The 24,622-nt window shown below is 47.7% G+C and overlaps 1 protein-coding gene across 1 annotated transcript; it reads right to left on the bottom strand.

Moving 5' to 3' along the window:
• Window positions 1–23,357: 23,357 nt before the first annotated feature.
• Window positions 23,358–24,287, bottom strand: LOC134509529 (olfactory receptor 14J1-like; the record flags this gene model as incomplete). Its single annotated transcript, XM_063322071.1, has 1 exon — window positions 23,358–24,287. A coding segment is annotated over one exon (930 nt), but the record flags the coding sequence as incomplete, so codon positions are not given.
• Between the last annotated feature and the right edge of the window lie 335 nt (window positions 24,288–24,622).

The following is a 24,622-nucleotide window of genomic DNA, read 5'->3' as shown; positions in this document are numbered from 1 at the left end:
CAATAAAATTGTCTATACATTCTAAACGAATACGAGCCAAGATCCGTTTACTTGAAAAGCAACCCTTATGTTATCATAAAAGCTTCAGGGCTATCTTGCATTTGCCGCAAAATGTCTAGTTGCAAAATTTGTTGGGGGCAGGGAGGATATACAATTTCAGCTGAACAAGCACCTGGCGTAGCAGATTCAAGCACCTGCATTTCCCATACCTCATCTATGCTCTTGTGGACAATAGGTTTGTCAGGCTCTCCACAAGCAGCTCCAAGGTCAGAGCCAAGGCTCAGAACTGTTGCTAGTTCCTCTTGTAGTCCATCAATTTCTTCTTCAGCAGCCTACAAAGAGAAAAAAAATCAACGCCGCTCACACTAACTTTAATAATCTATGTACAGCTTGTTTTCAAGATAGGACATGGCAGGATTCGGCCTGTGGTTTCTTTAAAGTCCCTTGGACTTACAATCTGACGCTTAAAACACAAGCATCCCTTTGCAGGGTCAGAGTGAAATCAACTGACACCAGTCTAAATTAGAACAATGGCTTATGATGTCACTTTGCATGAGATGAAAAAAAATAAACAGGAAGTTTTCAAATAGATTTCTTTAATCAGAGTGTTTTCTTTTTCAGAGGTTGTCAGTCAACCCTCAAATCTTTAACTATCAGCATGAATAATCACAGGCTTAGAGCATAATACATAGAGCACGATACATGCGTACACCTTTCATTTAGATGTTACCTATTACTCAGGGAATCTCAAGTACGTATCACTTTCAGAAGTCTCAGTGACGTGCTTATTATATACGTGTTTATAAGCAGATATGCAAATATAAGGACAGGCACATGTTGCATGCTCATTGCAATTCAGAACTGGTACATGTTATTTACCACAGACTCTTGAGATATCACTATAGTAAATTCCTACACAATTATCCCTCTTGGTCTCTAAAAAAATAGCCTCCTGTGGTATTTCAGAGTAATTCTGTCTTTTCTCCGCATACCGTAAATAAAATACTTCAAGTCAACAAAATACTTTCTACTGACCTCAGCATCTTCTTGCTGTTGCTTGACTACAGATGGGTCCACTCCAGGTCCCTCCAGTTCTCCAGTGAGCTCCTGAGTATCTTTAATAGCAGCTGCAAGAGCCACGTGACTACACCACAACTTTGCGGCTAGTTTCATTACATCCGACAATTTGGCCTCCCTCTCCTCAGTCAAGGTCTGGATGTCTTCCCAAATGAGGACCATTTGGTCTAGTTTATCTTGAACAGCTAAACAACAGAGGAACTAGATTACGACCTTGGCAAACGATTCTTGGCCAAAAATCTCTCTACAGTTCTACAGCAGAAACATATGGGTATCTTTTAAAATTTAGACTGTAAAATTGTTTCTTTACAGGACGACTCATAACCTTAAGTGGAAACAACCACCATAACCTTAAAAAATAAAACAAAGGTCGTATCCACGATGAAGTATTTTAAACAAATACTTTGCTTTTATACATCCTCTCCGGCTTCTCCAGGAGAACACAATCCCCAGATCAGTGGTCATCAGAAATGAACATTTTTATATGCTGCAGCTTGCTGCCTTTCCACTACGTGAAACTTTCCTCCATCTATTATTACCTTTAGCAGGTATATCCTTATCGGCTCCTTCTGAGCGAGCAATCATTTCCTTCCCTCTCTGTTTAAGCGTCTCATACACCGGCTGAAGTTTTTCCAGATCCACTGACACGTTCTTATCTTCACTGATTTGCTCTTTAATCTTCTCAACCTCTGCTGAGATTGAAGGTGGCTGCCTCAGACGTTCAGCTGTGCCCTTCAGACTCTCAAGAGTCAAATCTGTCTTGTCATGAAACTGGTAGGGTGGTAAAGGACAGAAAGAAGTGGCAGAGAAATTAGGAAAAAAAAAACCAACTGAAAAATGGCATTTGAAATTGTCTTGGAAAAATGTACTTTAAAATTAACATATTTAACATCTCTAGCCAACAGACGTATGTGCCGCTTGCAATACTGCCCTTCGTGGTTCTTCCCCTCTCTCAATATCTACATTACAAAAATGACCTTGCAAAATGGTACTTCCTCTCAGATTGAAGAATTTTACTATGAAGTCCGGTTTCAGTCCTGAGACGTTCCATCTGAAGATACTATACATAGAGCAGAATCTACTTGCCTTTAGTCCTGTGTCATTCATACAGTAGGTTGTACCTTATTTTGGAGAGCCATGACTCGTTGGCTCTTTCATGAGCCGTTTCATCATTTTAGCAAGCTCTTTACCTGAGTAGTAAATACATACTTTTTCATATCAGGACCAATACACTGGCATATAACCACTGGTTAAGATTCGGTATGTATGGTCATTCAAAAAGACGTCTGCTAGTGCCCAGGTGATGCTTGTTACTGCAGTAAAGGAACGTTACTTTCTGCAACTAAAAGCACACAACAGCCTGTGTTATGTTGACCCACAGTTGACCGAGCCCAGGGAGGTGTCCAGAAACTCAATTACAGCTCTGTAACATGGTTCACCCTTTGGTATAGGTCCAAAGATAGCCTTTACTATATGCTTTTGGATCCCTAGAGAATCCTAAAAACACCTCACCACCGTGCCCCTTTCAATTTACAGAAATTAGTAAACCTTGGGTGCATTTAACAATCCCTCCGGGATCTACAAAAAGCACTCTTGACTACACTTGGGAAAGGTGCCAGAAAGAGCACAGCAAAACAAGATTGCCTGATGGGAACAAATAGCTACATCCTTTCTATGCAAAGGAATACAGGCAATGCGAATGGAATGACTTTTTCCCACCACACAACCCACTTCAAATCAGACACTGTGACCAACGTTACGGACTCAGTGTTTTTGTTAGAAGTGCGAATATCATACGAGACAGCAAAATGTGTTCTGGAAGATAAGTAGCCTTCCCACCTTCCGGACTTCTGGAAAACTGATTGCAGCAACAAAACCTTACAAAAGTGGTAAAGACGGAAATTAAATTGGCACTATTCAGGTCTAATTTTAGGAGAGCTATATATTAAATTTTAAAATTGTTGGCACATTCAGTGGGCTTCCTTGTACTCGTATTTCAATGAATGAGACGAGGTGTTTTAGAACTTAAAAGGAAGAAAATGCAAGTCATTACAACCTCTCATTCTGGCTCCATAGGTTATGGGGTGCCTTTGATACGTAGTGCTGCCACATATTCCACTTGGATAGAAAAACCTTCCCCTGGGCTCAGCTCCAGCAACTGAGGCCCAGTTTTGTCCATCTTACCTATATGAGGCTTGTGCTCAGCCATCAGCCCACGCAGTTGCTATAACAAACAAAACGACTGATCAGTTTCTTAGGCTTGCACCACCACATTACAGCTGTCCACACTTCCAACACATCCAGCTGGCGAGAAATGCCAAACACCCTTCATCCTAAATGTCAAGCGCAAATACTATCAAACAAAGGTAGTGATTGCTCTGCCAGCGATGGCTCCCATTCCAACAGAGAGCTACCCAGGCTTTAAACACCACAATTAGAGACGCACTGGAAAGGTCCATGCAATACCCTCGTAGGACAGATGATTGATTACAGGCAAAATAGAAGATGCTAACTATGCATGTGATCTTGGCAACAGACACTCCCCATATCTAGTACCTATAACGACAGAAATGGCAACAGTATTCCAGGCATGTGCATAACGCCACTGCATATATACTTTGCATGGTGGTATTTGTCACCTGCCTCAAACCCTTCCATTGAAGAACATCACAGAAAGAGGTACTGGCATTGCAAGAATACGAATTCAAATGATCCTTGCTTTAAGAAGAGGGAAGTAGCACAAGGAAGAGTCAGAGAAATCAGTGAAAAGGAGAAAAGGACAAGGAAGACCGATTAGGAGAGACTATCAACCTAGTTTAGCAGCCTCCTCTCTGGCCACAAGACCCCTCTGTCTTCACAACAGCGCTATTTCTTAATTGACACAAAGTTTAGCAAGTAATTAATAAGTAAATTAAATCTGATCTCAGCTGTCTACTCCCTCTCATCATCCACCCCCTAAGTAAGTCAAAACCGTGCATAAAACTTGTGGTAGTGAAAGGTCACAAGGTGCCTTCCAACTTGCCAAGGATCTGGGTTTTGTTTACTTGCACCCGTAGATCTGACAAAAGGGAAAGGTTTCTTGTGGGAGTAGCCCCATCCTTCCCTCCACTTTTATTTATTTCCTCAGCTCATTCCTCCCTTTTCAGGAAAATCCCACTCTCTTGTCAGGCACTGTCCCTCCCGGTGCTGTGAACTCCACGCCTTTCTACCCTATAGCCCCTGTGCAGGACCATGAGAGGCACATGCTCTGTTCCGCTCAGCTCAGACTTTGTTTAAGTTAATGAAGGCACAGAAAAGGGCCTGTGTCAGTCTCAGTGTAAATACATCCTCTTGTCTTCAACTAAGGTTCTTCCCTTAAAAAGACATCCTGATACTGGCTCGCTTACTTGCTCCTCCCCAGAAGAGGAGAGGTTGAGAAGATTGACAAGACGGTGACCATGACTCTCAGCAGCCCTCTGAGGGCAAAACAGCAATGAAAACACAAATCCCCCTGACTCTAGCTCTTACCCAGAATGTAACTCCTTGTACACCTTGTAGCAAGAAAAATAATGTTGATTAGCGGAGAAGAGGCAAAGGTGAAACTAAGAGCAGCCTGAAATTTTTTAGAAAATGATTTTGTGTGGTTTATTTCTGTGCACAAAGAGATGATTTGACACAAGGCCCACAAGAGTGCACATTTCTGGGTCCAAACCTTACGCTAGTGCTCTGCCCACGGCTTAGTTCAAACCAAACTGACTGCGTGCGACTCACACAGAACCGACTCTAGGAATTCCATGACTGGGAATAAAGACAGGCATCAGTAAATACATCAGAACAGAAAGGTAAGTGAATACAGAAAACGGTTTTCCATTCACATTCAGAACCTTTTTTTTTTTTTGAATAGAACAATAAACGATTTGATCTTGTCCACGATCTACCATTGGGTAAACAATTCCAGTAAACAAGTATTCCAGATCAGATTACGTGTTAAAATTGCCTGACATTAATCTTCCACTTAACAAACAAATCCCAGCTAATGGCACAGCTCAGAGAAAATGCAAAAATAGAAGCTCATCTGAAGGGCCTCTCACGCAAGCAGAATGATTGGGGGGACAATCCTGTAAGTAAAGCAAGCATGATTTGGCTCACAGGGACTAGTCAAGCTACTTTGTAAAGCTCGTGTTATATAGCTAGTCTTAATAGAGCCTGTTTGTTCCTTGTGGACATCATAGGAAGACAAATGAGTGAACCCACTGTTTACCAGTACATAATAGTGGCATATCTTCATTAACTGGTCACAGAGTAAAACTCTGAAGCCAGGGTTCGTCCTATCTAACCGGAGTTGCTTAATTGAGGCAGCTAAAAACACCCCAAACCTAGTTACTCTGTGCTCAGCAGGGAGAGAGAGGTCTGCCCAGTAGCCACATGGGTTTGACCTCACTGCACAGTGCGAGCTGCACACTCAGCCTGGGGCCTCTGTGCAGAAGAGAGAGAGAGAAACCAAGAGGCCCAGGGAGCAGGAAGGAAGGGCGACGGGGAAAGTAGAGGGAGAGGAAGGATGACAGAGAGAGAGAGGGACTTGGAGAGAAGAGAAAGGGCGGAGAGGGAGCAGAGCACAGCAGGAGAGAGGAAGGGAGGTACAGGGAGGCGAAAAACAGGACCCAGAGGGAAAGGGGAAGGGCAGGGAGGAACAGGGAGGCAGAAGAGGGCTGACAGGAGCCCAAGGGCCCAGGACTCACCGCAGCTCCCGGCTCTGCAGATCTGTCCTGTCGGCCTGTGCCAGCCTCCCCTCAGCCCACACAAGATGGCCGCCGGGAGCCCCGTGCCGGGTCCACAACTCCCAGCGTGCCCCGGGGCGCCCCCTCCTGCCCTCTGACCCCGCGGGAACCATGGCCGCCTCCCCGGGGCTGCCCTCGCCCAGGGCCAGGCCCTGGAGCAGGGCTGGGGCCGGGAGGAGGAGGTCAGGGAGGGAGAGAAGGTTGGGAGAGGGCGGCGGGGTGGGGGGAGAGGGGCGGGAAGGGCCAGAGGGCCGGGGAGAGCAGGGGGGAGCCGGTCAGGGAGCTGCGGGAGGAGAAGTGCTGGTGAGGAGCGGGAAGAGATGGAGGGCAAGAGATGCTGGTTAAGCTGGCAGAGCAGCGCGGAGAGCCGCCTGACAGCAAAGGTGCCCGGTGGCCGCAGAGGAGCCCAGGGGAGCTGGTTCTTTTGGAGGCCACCAGGGCAGCCTTCCTCCGCCCCTGGTTTTGGTGAGCGATGGAGCAGTGCAGAGCCGTCCCTCAGGCATGCAGGCCTCAGGAGGGCTTCCCAGTGCCCCAGTGAGAGATCCTGCTCCCAGGAAGCGCCTCCCATGGAGCAAAGGCCATATCCAGCCACCCGGCGCTGGGTACGGCTGCCCCAAGGGGTGTCTCAAGGAGGACGGGGCCGTCCGTCTGATGGCTCTGACACACAAATGGTGAGCTGAAGCCCCGTGGCCGTGGCTGGCTGGGTCAAAGTCTCCGAGTTTAGTGACATTTGGTGAACTCCTGCACTAAGTATCGCGTGACTTGAAACATCCCTGAAAAAATGGTGGAGGTTTGTCTGCGTGTTCTGCATGCTTCTGGATGCTAGACTGTGGCTAGGAGGGAATGTGCTTAGTTATCTCTCAAAGGGAGACAAAAGAAGTGCCTAAGTAAGGGTCAGCGTAACTCTTCAGAGCTTTGGCTGTTTAAATGTTGACCTGAACTTCTACAGAAACGGTAAAACGCTTGCACTTCTCTTCTAGTTCCTGCGTGGGTACAGGGAAGAAGGCAGCAGACGTACACATTAGCTAAACCCCCTTCTTATTGCCAGCCGTAAAGGCGCCTCTCGGCTGGGAGCCCGAGAAGGACCCCGTGTTACAATTCTTGCTCCCTTATGTGCCACCCTAAGGCGATTCACATATGCATTGTCACAGTCTAGGAAACCTATTGGCTTTGGCCATGAGGTCGCCAGTTACCGTTCACTTTGGAGGAGTCGTTGACGTGACCCGCTTTGCAAGCACGCTTCATTCATATTTAGTAGCTGAGTTTGCACTCTTTCGTTGCACCTTGGTGGCTTTCAGCTCGTTTCCATCTGGTTTCTTGTAACAACAGACCCACTTGCATAGGTGAGCTCACTGCTGGTCAAGTTTTCTTGCGCGTGTCTCGGAAGCCATCTTTACCGAGGAGCTTCTTCTTCGTAGCCCAATGTGCTGGTCAGCTTTTTCAGCAGGGCTAGTTCAGAGCCTACGCGGCAGGACACAGCTGCTGCCTGAAAAGTTTGCCTTCTATCCCACAGGAGCTTGATGGTGAAAGCGCCACTTCTAGCTTTGCGAGGGAGACAGGGAGGACCAAAGCTCCCTGAGCTTTGTTGGGCTGAGCTGGCCTTCGGGATAACTCGGCTCCTTCCTTTGCCACTTGCTTGGCTACTTTTTTCCAGCCAGTGATGGTTTACTGCCCACTGCTCCTCAACGGCCATCCGCTTGCAAAGGTAATTACGATTTGAGCTTTAGGACAGATGGTACAGTAGGTAGATACGGGATCAAAGTATAGGCTCAGTACAGGCAATGTCCAGCCTCCAACGCTGGGGCCAGTTGTTGCGTGAAACGGGGCCAAGTGGTTTTGGCAGAAGATAAACCCCCTTGCGTTCTAACACTCCTCACCGAGGTGGGAGGCTAGGTGCGGCTAGGTTTAAATTCTGAGTGATGCCCAATTCAGCACTATCAGTCCAATCGCGTTTAATGTGTATTAAACTATTACGATTTGGATACACTAATAGTGGACTGCACCTTCAGTCTAGTCGTACTCCTGAACTAGCACGGCCTCTCTCAAGTTTTGGTCGCGTTCAGTGAGAAAGCTAAACGACTAGCTACTTAAACAGTGCAGTTTATTTAAACAACAGATATACAGGTTCTTTTGGATTGCCGGTGATAAATACACTGTCTGCAAAGCACGTGCAAATAAAGATATTGCTAAGTATACAAACGCGCGACAAAATTATAAACGATACAGCCTGGCTATAAATGTAGGGTAGAGATTCTCTAGAGAAATTTCTAAGTCCCCGAGAAAGCGCTCGGTGTAATCGAAGTCTTACCCAAAGGCGTCCCTATGGGGGGGAAGAGAGGCTCAGCCCGTCGACTGATCCCGAAAATCAGCGGTGGAATTCTTCGCGATGGTGTCTTCCCTGACATCCCCTCTCTCTTGGGCTATTTTTATATTATTTTTTTATCTTCAAAGTGGAGTTTGAGTGACTTTAGTCATACGTACTTTTATTATGATTAATGTATTCAAGGAGGAGTGTTCACGCCTCGGGGGCGGATAGCCTCCGGGATGGAGGTGTGTTTTGGTACATTGTGGTGAGCAAAGTTCGCACAAAAGGACAGCATTTCATCAACATTTGACGAAATGTTGGCTCGGGTAGCGTGTAGGCCACTTATCAGTTCCGTAGTACCATCTCGTCCCCATATCTGCTATTCGTCACAAGGGAAGGCCACGGAACAAGCGTGTTCCGTTCCATCCCTCGTGTAGTTTCGCAAACAACCTTGTACAGGGAATCACAGATGCTGCATTCTTCGTGTGCCAGCGGCGGCTGTATTCTACCTCAGAAGCCTCTCGATTTTATGACTTTCCTTAATGTGTGAACAATGCTGTATTTTTGTATTCTTGGCCAATTTAGTAATTATTCCACATAATCCACCCCGTGACTACAGTCACTCAAGCTCCACGATAATCAATACTGATGGGGAATATCACATGTCCTCTTATGGCGAGGGATATCAAGTGCAAATACTTCTTGTGGGGTGATTAAGCGAGTTAAGCGTTTCATCATAATCCAAAGTCTAACATACAAAACAATTGTCAAAGCAAAGCACAATACAGTGAGTACTAGTAGAACAACAACAGGATGGAGCATCTTGTTATAAAGTCCTGTAGCTGTTGGTGACCATCCAAAGAGGGTGTCCCACCATTCATGTCCTCCGTCTCTCTTGACCCTTTCCAGTACATGGTGTATTTCTTCAACATCATGATGGACAGTAATCAGAGTTCTTTGTCCATTTTCTTGGGCCTCTTTCAACAATCGCTTCAATTCATCGTGTTGTAGCAACTTCTTATAGGGGTAGGCAGCAAATCTCGAATCAATGTGTAATTAGATTGTAGCAATTGAAAAGACGTAACAGGAGCTGAATAACTAAAGTCACATCCAATGATGTTAGTAAAGTTACAAACACAAAGATTTGAGTTATTACTTATATCTACTGCTATGTCATCTACGAATACAAAAGTACAGGGAGACCTCATGCAAACACACCTTTTCCCAATATATATAAGCACAGTTTCTGGGGTTTCATCAGGTTGTATCTCGAAATGACAAACATTCTGGTTGGTGTCAAGACAAATGTCTTGTGCCTTGAGAGTATTACTCTCACAAATGAATCCTTGTTGATCTTGTGAAATGCATGCTTCAACATCAACAGTTTGCCATTTATTCTCGTTTTGTTGTGCCCACACTCTATGCTCTACCGGATGGAGTATAGCTCCATGGTGATTCAACCCCAGTGCGATGATTGGGTATATGGTGTATACTGAGGCATTGCGTATCGTTAAGACAAAAGCTGTGGCTTTGCTCTCAGTGGGATCATAGGTGAAATTAACCAGATACCACCAGGATTGAAATTTTCTCTCAAACTCAATTGCATTATCCCATATTACTTTTCGAATTTCGGTGGGCAAGGTGCCTTCTTCACCTTCCCTTATAATTGCGGCTGTCATAGATTGCATCCACAGTTGGGCTTGGATACAACTAAGGGCCAAGGAAACATTGTTTTGGGTTGTACCAAGTGCATTTGTGATCAGCTGATGGTCTTTTTCACCTGTTTCCTCCCACTGAGGCAATATATTCGATAAAAGCCATTGGTGATTTCCCAATGCTGATAGAGAGGACTGTAGAGGATGTTTTAATTTGTCTAGATCACTAGTAGTTGTGACTAGTTTGTTTGCAAGTATCTCAGCATCTATACTATTTAAGACTCCCAGTCCTGTTCCTAAGATACCAGTCACCTCTCTCTTCAGTCGTTGTGAGGTGGCAACAGTTCGCCGGCCTAACCATGCTGACCATCCTGTAAGACACAAAAGAAAAGGGAATCTGCTCGGTCTTACTTGACCGACGGGGTTAAAAAGACAGCGAGGTCCACCAGGAATAGTTGTTAAAAACACTCCTGGTCCCCAAGAATCTCCTGCTTCTTCCTTTATCCTGCCTTTATCCATGGCAATCCCGCCGGACTACGCCAAATTCTGTTGCGTGAAACGGGGCCAAGTGGTTTTGGCAGAAGATAAACCCCCTTGCGTTCTAACACTCCTCACCGAGGTGGGAGGCTAGGTGCGGCTAGGTTTAAATTCTGAGTGATGCCCAATTCAGCACTATCAGTCCAATCGCGTTTAATGTGTATTAAACTATTACGATTTGGATACACTAATAGTGGACTGCACCTTCAGTCTAGTCGTACTCCTGAACTAGCACGGCCTCTCTCAAGTTTTGGTCGCGTTCAGTGAGAAAGCGAAACGGCTAGCTACTTAAACAGTGCAGTTTATTTAAACAACAGATATACAGGTTCTTTTGGATTGCCGGTGATAAATACACTGTCTGCAAAGCACGTGCAAATAAAGATATTGCTAAGTATACAAAGGCGCGACAAAATTATAAACGATACAGCCTGGCTATAAATGTAGGGTAGAGATTCTCTAGAGAAATTTCTAAGTCCCCGAGAAAGCGCTCGGTGTAATCAAAGTCTTACCCAAAGGCGTCCCTATGGGGGGGAAGAGAGGCTCAGCCCGTCGACTGATCCCGAAAATCAGCGGTGGAATTCTTCGCGATGGTGTCTTCCCTGACATCCCCTCTCTCTTGGGCTATTTTTATATTATTTTTTTATCTTCAAAGTGGAGTTTGAGTGACTTTAGTCATACGTACTTTTATTATGATTAATGTATTCAAGGAGGAGTGTTCGCACCTCGGGGGCGGATAGCCTCCGGGATGGAGGTGTGTTTTGGTACATTGTGGTGAGCAAAGTTTGCACAAAGGACAGCATTTCATCAACATTCGACGAAATGTTGGCTCGGGTAGCGTGTAGGCCGCTTATCAGTTCCGTAGTACCATCTCGTCCCCATATCTGCTATTCGTCACAAGGGAAGGCCACGGAACAAGCGTGTTCCGTTCCATCCCTCGTGTAGTTTCGCAAACAACCTTGTACAGGGAATCACAGATGTTGCATTCTTCGTGTGCTAGCTGCGGCTGTATTCTACCTCAGAAGCCTCTTGATTTTATGACTTTCCTTAATGTGTGAACAATGCTGTATTTTTGTATTCTTGGCCAATTTAGTAATTATTCCACATAATCCACCCCGTGACTACAGTCACTCAAGCTCTACGATAATCAATACTGATGGGGAATATCACATGTCCTCTTTTGGCGAGGGATATCAAGTGCAAATACTTCTTGTGGGGTGATTAAGCGAGTTAAGCGTTTCATCATAATCCAAAGTCTAACATACAAAACAATTGTCAAAGCAAAGCACAATACAGTGAGTACTAGTAGAACAACAAGAGGATGGAGCATCTTGTTAAAGTCCTGTAGCTGTTGGTGACCATCCAAAGAGGGTGTCCCACCATTCATGTCCTCCGTCTCTCTTGACCCTTTCCAGTACATGGTGTATTTCTTCAACATCATGATGGACAGTAATCAGAGTTCTTTGTCCATTTTCTTGGGCCTCTTTCAACAATCGCTTCAATTCATCGTGTTGTAGCAACTTCTTCACTAGTGAGAGATTCATTCCGATAGGGGTAGGCAGCAAATCTCGAATCAATGTGTAATTAGATTGTAGCAATTGAAAAGACGTAACAGGAGCTGAATAACTAAAGTCACATCCAATGATGTTAGTAAAGTTACAAACACAAAGATTTGAGTTATTACTTATATCTACTGCTATGTCATCTACGAATACAAAAGTACAGGGAGACCTCATGCAAACACACCCTTTCCCAATATACACAAGCACAGTTTCTGGGGTTTCATCAGGTTGTATCTCAAAATGACAAACATTCTGGTTGGTGTCAAGACAAATGTCTTGTGCCTTGAGAGTATTACTCTCACAAATGAATCCTTGTTGATCTCGTGAAATGCATGCTTCAACATCAACAGTTTGCCATTTATTCTCGTTTTGTTGTGCCCACACTCTATGCTCTACCGGATGGAGTATAGCTCCATGGTGATTCAACCCCAGTGCGATGATTGGGTATATGGTGTATACTGAGGCATTGCGTATCGTTAAGACAAAAGCTGTGGCTTTGCTCTCAGTGGGATCATAGGTGAAATTAACCAGATACCACCAGGATTGAAATTTTCTCTCAAACTCAATTGCATTATCCCATATTACTTTTCGAATTTCGGTGGGCAAGGTGCCTTCTTCACCTTCCCTTATAATTGCGGCTGTCATAGATTGCATCCACAGTTGGGCTTGGATACAACTAAGGGCCAAGGAAACATTGTTTTGGGTTGTACCAAGTGCATTTGTGATCAGCTGATGGTCTTTTTCACCTGTTTCCTCCCACTGAGGCAATATATTCGATAAAAGCCATTGGTGATTTCCCAATGCTGATAGAGAGGACTGTAGAGGATGTTTTAATTTGTCTAGATCACTAGTAGTTGTGACTAGTTTGTTTGCAAGTATCTCAGCATCTATACTATTTAAGACTCCCAGTCCTGTTCCTAAGATACCAGTCACCTCTCTCTTCAGTCGTTGTGAGGTGGCAACAGTTCGCCGGCCTAACCATGCTGACCATCCTGTAAGACACAAAAGAAAAGGGAATCTGCTCGGTCTTACTTGACCGACGGGGTTAAAAAGACAGCGAGGTCCACCAGGAATAGTTGTTAAAAACACTCCTGGTCCCCAAGAATCTCCTGCTTCTTCCTCAGTCAGGATAATTCTGTCCCCCCCTTCAGAAGAAACTCGCCACACATACTCAACAGCTGACTCTTCTGGTCGCCTCGAATATTTCTCCCTTATTTTTGTTAACTCGGTTGGTGTCCATGGAACGGTACGCACAGTGGTGTGAATTTCATCATCATCATCAACCGCAGTTTCAGTTTTAACCAGAGGACGTAAAGGAAAAACTTGGGATTTCAAAGTAAAAGTCCTTTCCTCCTCATCTTCTTCGTCATCCTCACTATTAGACAAAAAATCTCCGGTCTGGGTTCCGGAATTTGGATAACACATTAACTTACGAATCTGTTGGACCTGGGTCGAGGGCTGCATTTTATCTAAGAGCCCAGTCACCCTTTCCAATAACATTTTAAGTTGGAGATTTTCACTCCCAAGTTGAGCATTCCGATTTCCTAAACATTCATTCTCACTCACAAGCTTATCAACTTGAGTTCTTAATTTTTCTCCTGTCTCCTTTTGCAAGGCTAATGATGACTTCAGCACCTCATTCTCTGATTTCAGGGTTGCATATTCTACAGCTGAAATCAGATTAGGAGCAGGGGTTTCTCTAGCTTCTTGTTGTGCACAAGATAAACAGGCGCCTAACACAGCACAAATCACACCCTTGCCTTTCCCCGCTCTGAGCTTCTGTGAAACCCGACACTCTTCAATACGTTCCACCACTTTCTCTTCATCCTTCCAAAATTTTTGGGCCCACTCCTTCCCAGCCTGGGAAGGGGCACAATCGTATTTTTGCAGCAGTTTATCCATGGCAATCCCGCCGGACTACGCCAAATTCTGTTGCGTGAAACGGGGCCAAGTGGTTTTGGCAGAAGATAAACCCCCTTGCGTTCTAACACTCCTCACCGAGGTGGGAGGCTAGGTGCGGCTAGGTTTAAATTCTGAGTGATGCCCAATTCAGCACTATCAGTCCAATCGCGTTTAATGTGTATTAAACTATTACGATTTGGATACACTAATAGTGGACTGCACCTTCAGTCTAGTCGTACTCCTGAACTAGCACGGCCTCTCTCAAGTTTTGGTCGCGTTCAGTGAGAAAGCGAAACGGCTAGCTACTTAAACAGTGCAGTTTATTTAAACAACAGATATACAGGTTCTTTTGGATTGCCGGTGATAAATACACTGTCTGCAAAGCACGTGCAAATAAAGATATTGCTAAGTATACAAACGCGCGACAAAATTATAAACGATACAGCCTGGCTATAAATGTAGGGTAGAGATTCTCTAGAGAAATTTCTAAGTCCCCGAGAAAGCGCTCGGTGTAATCAAAGTCTTACCCAAAGGCGTCCCTATGGGGGGGAAGAGAGGCTCAGCCCGTCGACTGATCCCGAAAATCAGCGGTGGAATTCTTCGCGATGGTGTCTTCCCTGACATCCCCTCTCTCTTGGGCTATTTTTATATTATTTTTTTATCTTCAAAGTGGAGTTTGAGTGACTTTAGTCATACGTACTTTTATTATGATTAATGTATTCAAGGAGGAGTGTTCGCACCTCGGGGGCGGATAGCCTCCGGGATGGAGGTGTGTTTTGGTACATTGTGGTGAGCAAAGTTTGCACAAAGGACAGCATTTCATCAACATTCGACGAAATGTTGGCTCGGGTAGCGTGTAGGCCGCTTATCAGTTCCGTAGTACCATCTCGTCCCCATATCTGCTATTCGTCACAAGGGAAGGCCACGGAACAAGCGTGTTCCGTTCCATCCCTCGTGTAGTTTCGCAAACAACCTTGTACAGGGAATCACAGATGTTGCATTCTTCGTGTGCTAGCTGCGGCTGTATTCTACCTCAGAAGCCTCTTGATTTTATGACTTTCCTTAATGTGTGAACAATGCTGTATTTTTGTATTCTTGGCCAATTTAGTAATTATTCCACACCAGTGGGGAGGCTGATACCCCTTCTCTGCACCCAGGAAGTTTCTGTGCTCCTCGGAGGGGCTGGGAGCATGATATGAATGCCCAGAGCTCTGCAGCACCATGTAGTGGGCACTGCTGTAGGGCCAGCTCAGACTGGGCTGTTCTTCTCATCTGCACCAGGGAGAAGGCAAAGGAGGTGTGGAGATCTGGGAGGGTTTGGACTGGGCTAGAAAGTTCCTGGGAGAGGAATACACCGGTGTTCAGCAATGCTGTGTGAATGTGCAGGGTGAGGACTCACGCCAGTGGGTTTGTTGTGCAGAGCCAGGTCTTGGGAAGGGAGCTGAGACACACGGGCACAGGAGAGAGCAGGCTGGTCCATGCCCTTGCTCACAGGGACAGACTGGGAAGGTGTCCCAGGGCATTTGTACCCCCCAGCCTCTCACACCAACCATTTCCAGCTCTGGCTGCTATCCCCAGCTTATGGATGAGTTGTGCTCTGTAGCCATCTCCTTCCTCCTGCTGGGCCTGTCAGTTCTGGGCTCTCTCCCGATCCAGACCCCAGCAGACCCCAGAGCAGGGCTGTCTGAGAGCTCTGCGTGGAACGTGGTTGGGGCTGGGCAGGGGCTGGGTGCTTCAGGAGCCCTGCCAAAGCAGGAGGACTGTGGTGGGACAAGGGCCTGCTGTAGGGACCATGCTGGAGAGATGTTTCCCAGCCCTGGATGCACCCTGCCCTGTGTGGTGTTGGCAGAGAGAGGCTGTGGGGCTGCATGTGGGGCAGCGGGGCAGGGCTGGCACAGGGGAAGTGGGGACTAATGGGATGCACCCAGGGGTGCTGGGTGAGCTGCCTGGTGTCATTGTAAAGCTGCTCTTATGGCCTTTGAAATGTCAGGGTGATGAGGGAAGGTTCTGACGACCGGGGAGGCAGACAGGGCAGCCGTTTTCAAGAAGGGCAGGAAGGGCAGCCTGGGAAAGTACAGGCTGGTGAGCCTCACCTCAGCCCCTGGGGAGGCGATGGAACAAATCTTCCTGCACGCCAGTCCCAAGCATACAAAGGGCAAGATTTGAAAGAGCCAGCATGCACTGAGCAAGCTGCCCGGCCAGCCTGATTGCCATCCACAACAAGATAAACGGCCGCATCCACAAGTAGGAAGCAGGGAATTTTATGTACTTGTGCTTTAGCAAGGCCGTTGACACAGTCACCCCTCGTCTCCTTGCAGGCAAACCGGTGAGACCTGCACTGGAGAAATGGACCATAGCCGGGGTGGAAAGTTGGCTATGACAATCAGGCCAAAAATGCTGGTTCCTTGTGACGTCCCTCTGTTACCAACACCTGGCCTGCACAGTTTAACCACTTGATTCATAGTCTGGACAAGGGGACTCAGCACACTGATGGACAATGTCAAATTGAGGGGCCTGCCTGAGAAACCTCATGGAGTTGCCTCCGCACTGAGCACAGGGCTTGGACTAGATGACACCCACAGATCTCTCCTTCCCTAAGCAACTCAGCCAGCCAATGAATCATTCCGATGAGAGCGCTGGAAAGGCAGGAAAGGCAGACGGAGAAGAAGGGACAGAGACACAGGAGAAGAGAGATAAACTATGTGGATAAAAATAGAGCAGTTCCTCAGAATCCAAGTCAATAGTAGGAAATGTTTTTTGCTGAACAACCGTACCTGTCTCTCTCACACACAGACAGAACTTCCTGCAGACAATGGAAAGGAACTGTGGCTGGATGGTCTAAAAACTCCTTTGAGAAGTGCCTGTAACACAGGTGTGATGAGATTTGGCTATTCGGAGCATTTCGCTGAAGTTGGGCCCCTGCTTCCCTCCATCAGGCGAGAGCTCTTGAGCGTGCGACTCGCTCCTTGCAAACAGTCAGGAGTGACCTGGCCAGTCCTGGGCAGGGAGTGTTTTGGGATGCAGTGGGCTCCGTGTGGGACAGACGGGTGTCTTTTGTAACGGGCTGGGTCTGATTATAAGGGAAATGTTTAGAAAATGTCAACAAAAGGAAACAAAAGAGAAATGAAGAACAAGTTCTAAAGGAGAGAAAAGAGCTTACCCTTTTGGAATTACAATCCTTTTTGTTCTCATCCTCCTTCTTTGGTTTAGTTACGTTTTAATGTTGCAGACTTAGAGGGGCGATTTTGTGTGCTGTCTCCATTTGGAAGGGAAAGTGATTTTCAGATTTTCAGGTGGGATGCATTTAACGGGACACAAATGTCCTCAGCTGTAGGGACCCAGGTGCCTCTTGCCAGTGCAGAGGCCCTGAGACCCTCTGCCCAGCCTCCCTGTGCAGCTGCTGGGGGCTCTGGTGTCCCTCAGCTCTCACGTGCTGGCTGCCAGTCCCAGGCAAATGCATCAGGTAACTGGGGCGTCGAGCAACGGAGGTCTGCCTGAGAAGCTGAGGAATTGTTTTCCACATTTAAAAAAATAAGAGCACATTTTCACCAGCCGAGATGATTGAATACGTTTCATAAAATGAAGATGTTTTCCCATGATGCCAAAAAGGGCATTTTCAGGAAGTGTATTAACCTCAGGACAAGAAATTAGCATTCTCTGGAGCACTGTGTTATCCTTTTTATGAAACTGCATCACTTTGTACTTTTGTTTGCGCGTAATGAAGAAAAACCCTTCCGTGCCTGTGTGCAGCCAGCTCTCCAGGTGGGAAGTGGTGCCCGGGAGCTGTAACGTGCAAATACAGACTTCCGTGGGAAAAGGTTAGATTTTAACATTGTGATGTTAAAATCACGGCCAGGTGGCCATGGAGAGAAATGGCAGGGTTGGGGCGGTGAGGAGGAACTGTCTATACGGTGTTTGCCATCAAGGAGACAGCTTTTCCTACATGTCCAGAGCTCCTCAGGAGGCACCCTGGATGAATATCAGCTGAAGAATGTTGGCAACACTTATTCTGTCAGCTGGGAAAAAAGAACAAAAAAACAAACCAAAAATCCCCCAAAGCCTTTTCCCTTTGGATATTCATTGAAATCTCCCTCTTTAAAGTCCTGAAACCTCTCCAACCAGCTGTACAAGACTTGAAGAATCTTATGGGGAAAGGCATGGCTCATCAGAGCTTTTTGCATTTTAACGACCATGTGATGTATTTGGTGCTGACTCCCATGAACCTCAGTTACCGTGAGGAGAGTGAACAAACCACTTGAGAAGTTAAAGTCAGATGGCTCTGATGCTGAGTCAACCTCTGATGTGTTCTGTCAAGGAAAGGTCCATTTTAATGACATCAGAAGCACCCACACAAACCATACGCCGGCTCCTTCCTAAAAGCTACACAGGCAGTGGGGAAATCACAGGCCATGTTCCTGCTCCTGCCCTACCAGGTACGCGGGCAGCAGTGACTTCACCAGCTCCTACACAACCCATGGGCCTCTTCCTGGCCTGTCAGCTGAGCGGTCACAGGTGACCTTGCAAACACCTACACAAGATGGGGGCTTAGTCCTGGCCTACCAGCTTCTCAGGCACCTGGGACCTCAAAACACCCAACACAAGACGTGTTTCTCCTGGGCTCCTCAGGCACCAGTGACATCGCAGAGACATCCGCAAGCCAGGTGACAGCTCCTGGCCTGTCGTCTGCGCAGGCACCAGTGACCTCCAGGCACCTACACGAGCTGTGCACCTGGGCCTGCCTTATCAGCTACTCAGCCAAGAGTGACATCCCAAGGACAAGCCCGAGCCACGTGTCTCCTAGCCGCTACACCAGCACCAGTGACCTCACCAGCCCCTACAGGAGCCCTGGCCTTGCTCCTGCTCTATCAGCTACTCAGGCACCAGAGACCTGACCCCCACATCTCCCCCTGCTTGCTGTCTGCTCACCTCTGAGATACGACTCCTCACAAGCTCCTGCACAGACCAGAAGCCTCCTCTTGGCCTGTTGGCTACTCAGGCAGCAGCTCCTCACAAGCACATACCAACCTATTTGCTGCGTGCTCGTCTTTTGGGGGGACCCAAGCCAGTACTGACCCCCCTCTCCGTCACTTGCTCACCCCTCCTAGAAGGGGGCCGTAGCCCCTGGGCATGTTCCAGCGTGTCCGTGCCCCACCACCTTTCGGGCACCCCTCCGCCCTCTTGAATTCCCCCCAGCCCACCCTGTCAGGGCTTGTTCTGCAGCCTGGTAAAGTGGGGGACCCCCACCCGGCCTTTGCCTTCTGCTTCCGTTCACATTTATACTGTAATTCTTCACTACACTAAATCTTACCGAAGAAGGATTTATTCAATTCAAAACTATGATTTTATGACTATTAATTCAATTTCTATAGCTTTATGAGTGTTTATCTATATAGAAACGTACCTACATATATAGAAGTATATATGTAAAAATAGTGTATGTATTTATACATAAATAACTTCATTACCAGATTTATACACTTCCTTTCATAGATATATACAATATATTGTCTATATTATATTTTTATATCCAAGCGAGGCAGACGGCCCATCCCAGGGGCTGCCTGAGAACACGCGGGTGTGACGGTGTCAGGAAATGGCCGTTAGCCAATCACGGAGCTGTGTGATCTTTAACCAAATGGCAGCTCCCTGCCAGGGAATGGCGGCATCTCAGCATAAAATGCAGACAAACCACAATGGCGGCCCCCGTGCGTGCAGGGGAAGGGCCTTCCGGGTCCGATGCACTTCCGGGTCCATCCAGCCGGGGTGGCCGGTGCTGGCAGCCAATCAGAAGAGAGCAGAGGCCCGGTAGAGGAGAGGGGGCGGGACTTCCACCGGAAGCAGGTGGGCGGGGCAGCTGTCAGGCCGAGTGGCCATCAAGAAGAAGGTGCAGGGCCCCAAACCTGAGGGCAAAGGCTCAGGGAGGCAGCGATGGGAGCCAAAGGTGGTCAGTGACGCTGAGGGATGGAGGCGTGTGAGAGGGGGAGTGTTTATTCCAGCAAGGTCATCTGAGCGGGGACCTTGTTAATGGGGAAACGGGGAGAAAAAAGGGGAAAGCAGAAGCAGAGTGCACTGAGCCACAAACTTGAGAAAAGAACCATGGAGTCCATGGCAAGAAAGAACTTTTGCCAGTCCCAGGAATTGGTGGGCCATCAAGAAAGTCCAGGTGGCACCTCCAGGAAGATCAAGTGGCCGTTTGAAATGAGAACGTTGTGAGTCAGAGGGAGCCTGGTCTGGGAGGGATGCGGGAATGAACAGAGCTGTGCAAAGCCCTGAGGGACATGCAGCGGAAGGGGGAGCAGGGAGGAACCAAGAGGGGGGAGGCAGAACACGGTATAAAAGAGGCCAGTTGCATGTCAGACTGGATTGAACGGGAAAGGGATGGAGTTTTTAGGAAGAGGGAAGGGCCAGGGGCTGCTGGTGTGTTCGGAACCCACAGGGAAACGGCTGTGAAATGCTTCATAGGATTTGGGGTGTGTTCCTCTAAAGAAGTTGCCATGGTCAGTGGCCCAGCTGAAGTGCCTCTGTACCAGCACACGCAGCCTGGGGAACAAAGAGGAGGAGCTGAGCACCCTTGTGCAGCTGGAATCCTCACGGCTGGGGTTTGCTACAGGCCACCCGAGCAAGAGGAGCCTTTTGACGAAGCGTTCTTACTTCACCTCCAGGCAGCACCACACTCAGAGGCTGAGATCTACTGGGGGACTCCGGTCACCCTGGCAGCTGCTGGAAGAGCATCCCATGAAGCTGTGAGCAGTGCAGGAGACTCATGGAGTGTGTTGACGAAGGGATTGAGAGCAGCCCTGCAGAGAAGGGCTTGAGGATACTGGGGTTTGAGCAACTGAACATGAGCTGGCAATCATAGAGTCACAGAATCATTTAGGTTCAAAAGACCCTTGGGATCATCAAGTCCAACCATCAACTCCACTCTACAAAGTTCTCCCTTACACCATATCCCTTAACACCACATCTAAACGAGTCTTGAACACATTCAGGGATGGTGACTCCACCGCCTCCCTGGGAGCCTATTCCAGTGTCCGACCACTCTTTCTGGGAAGAATTTGTTCCTTAAGTCCAGCCTAAACCTCCCCTGCTGCAGCTTGAACCCATTCCCTCTTCTTCTATCGCTAATTACCTGTGAGAAGGGCCCAGCACCAACCTCTCAACAGTGTCCTTTCAAATAGTTGTAGAGAGCGATAAGGTCTCCCCTCAGCCTCCTCTTCCTCAAACTAGACAGTCCCAGCTCCTTCAATTGCTCCTCATCAGATTTATTCTCCAGGCCCTTCACCAGCTTCGTTGCCCTCCTCTGCACTCACTCCAGCACCTCGATATCTCTCTCGTATTGAGGTGCCCAGAACTGGACACAATACTCAAGGTGCGGCCTCACCAGTGCTGAGTACAGGGGGACAATCACCTCCCTCCTTCTGCTGGTCACACTATTTCTGATACAAGCCAGGATGGCATTGGCCCTCTTGGCCACCTGGGCACACTGCTGGCTCATGTTCAGCCGCTTGTCAATTAGAACCCCCAGGTCCTCTTCAGCCAGGCAGCTCTCCAGCCACACTTCCCCAAGCCTGTAGCGATGCATGGGGTTGTTGTGGCCCAAGTGCAGGACCCGGCATTTGGCCTTATTAAACCTCATACAGTTGGCCTTGGCCCATCGGTCCAGTCTATTCAAGTCTCTCTGTAGAGCCTCCCTATCCTCATGTAGATCAACACTCCTGCTTAGCTTCGTGTCATCTGCAAACTTGCTGATGATACACTCTATGTCCTTATCAAGGTTATCAATAAAGATGTTAAACAGAAAAGGTCCCAACGTGTGCTGGCAGCCCAGAAAGCCAAGCGCATCCTGGGCTGCATGAGAAGAAGCGTGGCCAGCAGGTGGAGGGAGGGGATTCTCCTCCTCTACGCTGCTGTGGTGAGACCCCAGCTGGGGAACAGCGTCCAGCTCGGGGGTGCCAAGCACAAGACAGACACGGACCTGTTAGCGTGCGTGTAGAGTAGGGCCACAAAAATGCTGTGAAAGCTGGAACACCTCTCTTGGAGAAAAGCTGAGAGAGTTGGGGTTGTTTAGCACAGAGAAGGGAAGGCTCCAGGGAGACCTTATTGCAGCAATCCAACATAAAAAGGAGGCTTATGGGACAGTCGAGGAGAGACTGTGTACCAAGGCCTGCAGTGACAGGACAAGGGCCAAGGGTTTTAAAGTGAGAGAGGGCCTGTTTAGAGAAATATTTTACAATAATGGTGTTGAGAGAAGGGAACAGGTTGCCCAGAAAAGCTGTTGATGGTCCATCATTGGAAGTGTTTAAAGTCGGGTTGGACATTGCTTTGAGAAACCTTATCTAGTGAAAGATGTCCCTGTGTGTGGAGAGGGGATTGGACTAGATGATCTTTAAAGGTTCTTTGCAACCTGAACCATTCTGTGATGCTCTGATTCGATATCTCTATGACCCACATACAAGGGAGCACATGCCAGTGGTGGTTACCCAGCGGACGTTACTCAAAACCTGAAGTGATCTCAATAAGCTGAGTTTCCCACAACAGAACACTCCTAGGAGTAGCTGCTGGCACTTGTGCTCCCTCAAATTCATCTCATCACACACATGAAATGTGCATTCCTAAGTCTGTAAAGCAAGAACAAACTTCTGATGCAGTCATTTTGTGTCCGTCCATGGAGGGACAGAGCAGCTCTCTGAGCTGAGGTGAGTGGCTGTTGCTGCAGCTGTGAGGGGCTGGTTGGTGACGATTACCCTGGGGCAGGTTTCCCGGGGTGTCCATGGACCGTGGCACAGAGCAGGTCCTGCTCTGCTGGTCCTTCCTGTCTCTCCAGAAGGCCTGGCTGTGTGAGAACACTGCTGCGTGCACCCAGCCTTCACACTCACACAGCTGAGCTCTGCGCTGGTGTTTTCCTCTCCCGAGCACTTCCCAGCTCAGCCCAGGTAAAGCCAAAGCTGCGTGTGTAAGCAAAGCAAAATAAAGCATTCATTCACTGCTTGATTTTCTGCTGCTGCCTTTATTTTGTTTCAAGTATGGAGGGAGTCTGGCTTCTCGTGTACATCTCATCATTGGGAGAGAAACAACACCTGAATGCTCAAAAAGTGAGATTAGGAATAATAGTATCACAAGTCTAAAAAAAGAGGAAGACAGAAATATAAGGAATAGAAAATGAGAGCAAGGAAAGAAGGAAGGAAGGAAGGAAAGAAAGAAAGAAAGAAAGAAAGAAAGAAAGAAAGAAAGAAAGAAAGAAAGAAAGAAAGAAAGAAAGAAAGAAAGAAAGAAAGAAAGAAAGAAAGAAAGAAAGAAAGAAAGAAAGAAAGAAAGAAAGAAAGAAAGAAAGAAAGAAAGAAAGAAAGAAAGAAAGAAAGAAAGAAAGAAAGAAAAGGAAGGGAAGGAAGGAAGGAAGGAAGGAAGGAAGGAAGGAAGGAAGGAAGGAAGGAAGGAAGGAAGGAAGGAAGGAAGGAAGGAAGGGAGGGAAGGAGGGAGGGAGGGAGCAAGGAAGAAGGTTCTGAACAAAAGGTCTTCCTACCATTTTCTGTGAATATAATTGGAATCATATGAAAAGACAGTTACCTCATTGATGCTGAAATACAGTATATTGCAATAGTTTCAATAGTTTCCTAAAGGTTTCCTTGAGATCCTGGTTCCTCATGCTGTAGATGAGTGGGTTAACTGCTGGAGGCACCACCGAGTACAGAAATGATAGCACCAGACTGAGGGATGGGGAGGAGAGGGAGGGGGGGTTCAAGTAAGTAGCTAGGGCAGTGCTGATAAAGAGGGAGACCACGGCCAGGTGAGGGAGGCACGTGGAAAAGGCTTTGTGCCGTCCCTGCTCAGAGGGCATCCTCAGCACGGCCCTGAAGATCTGCAGATAGGACAGCACAATGAAAACAAAACACACAAAAGAAAAGAAAGCACTAAACACAAGAAGACCAACTTCCCTGAGGTAGTCCAAGTCGGAGCAGGAGAGCTTGAGGATCTGGGGGACTTCACAGAAGAACTGGTCTAGGCTATTGCCTTGGCAGAGGGGTAGTGAAAATGTATTGGCAGTGTGCAGCAGAGCAGTGAGAAAGCCACTGCCCCAGGCAGCTGCTGCCTTGTGGACACAAGCTCTGCTGCCCAGGAGGGACCCATAGTGCAGGGGTTTGCAGATGGCCACGTAGCGGTCATAGGCCATGACTGTCAGAAGATAATATTCTGATGATATCAAAAGCAGAAATAGAAAGACCTGGGATGCACATCCCGAGAAAGAGATGTCCCTGGTGTCCCAGAGGGAGTTGGCCATGGCCTTGGGCAGAGTGGTGGAGATGCAGCCCAGGTCGAGGAGGGCGAGGTTGAGGAGGAAGAAGTACATGGGGGTGTGGAGGCGGTGGTCACAGGCTACGGCAGTGATGATGAGGCCATTGCCCAGGAGGGCAGCCAGGTAGATGCCCAGGAAGAGGCAGAAGTGCAAGAGCTGCAGCTCCCGCGTGTCTGCGAATGCCAGCAGGAGGAAGTGGGTGATGGAGCTGCCGTTGGACATCGGATCCCTTTGTTACCGAGGTACTGCCAAAGGAGGAAAGCACACTCACAAGTCAGGACAGCTCTGAGCAAATCTCTTCCCATTGCCTGCCCTTCCAAACCCAAGCCCCGAAAACACACTTTGCCTGTGTCCTTTTTTGCGGGAGCTTTCTGCATTGCCCTTGTTGGAGCTCTCATTGTTGCTGGCCAAGTGTGCCGTGAGGAGCAGAGCTCTGCTTGTGGGCTCCCAAGGAGTCATCCCTGCTCCACAGCAGCGGGGACTGGGGAAAGGGGTTACAGCTTCTGCCATTCACTAGTTACCTCATCTGTGATCCACTT

The sequence above is a fragment of the Chroicocephalus ridibundus genome, unplaced genomic scaffold (assembly GCF_963924245.1).
Source record: "Chroicocephalus ridibundus unplaced genomic scaffold, bChrRid1.1 SCAFFOLD_105, whole genome shotgun sequence".
In the NCBI taxonomy this organism is placed as follows: domain Eukaryota; kingdom Metazoa; phylum Chordata; class Aves; order Charadriiformes; family Laridae; genus Chroicocephalus; species Chroicocephalus ridibundus.
Note: the sequence above shows the minus strand (reverse complement) of the source record. Positions and strands in the feature narration are given on the sequence as shown.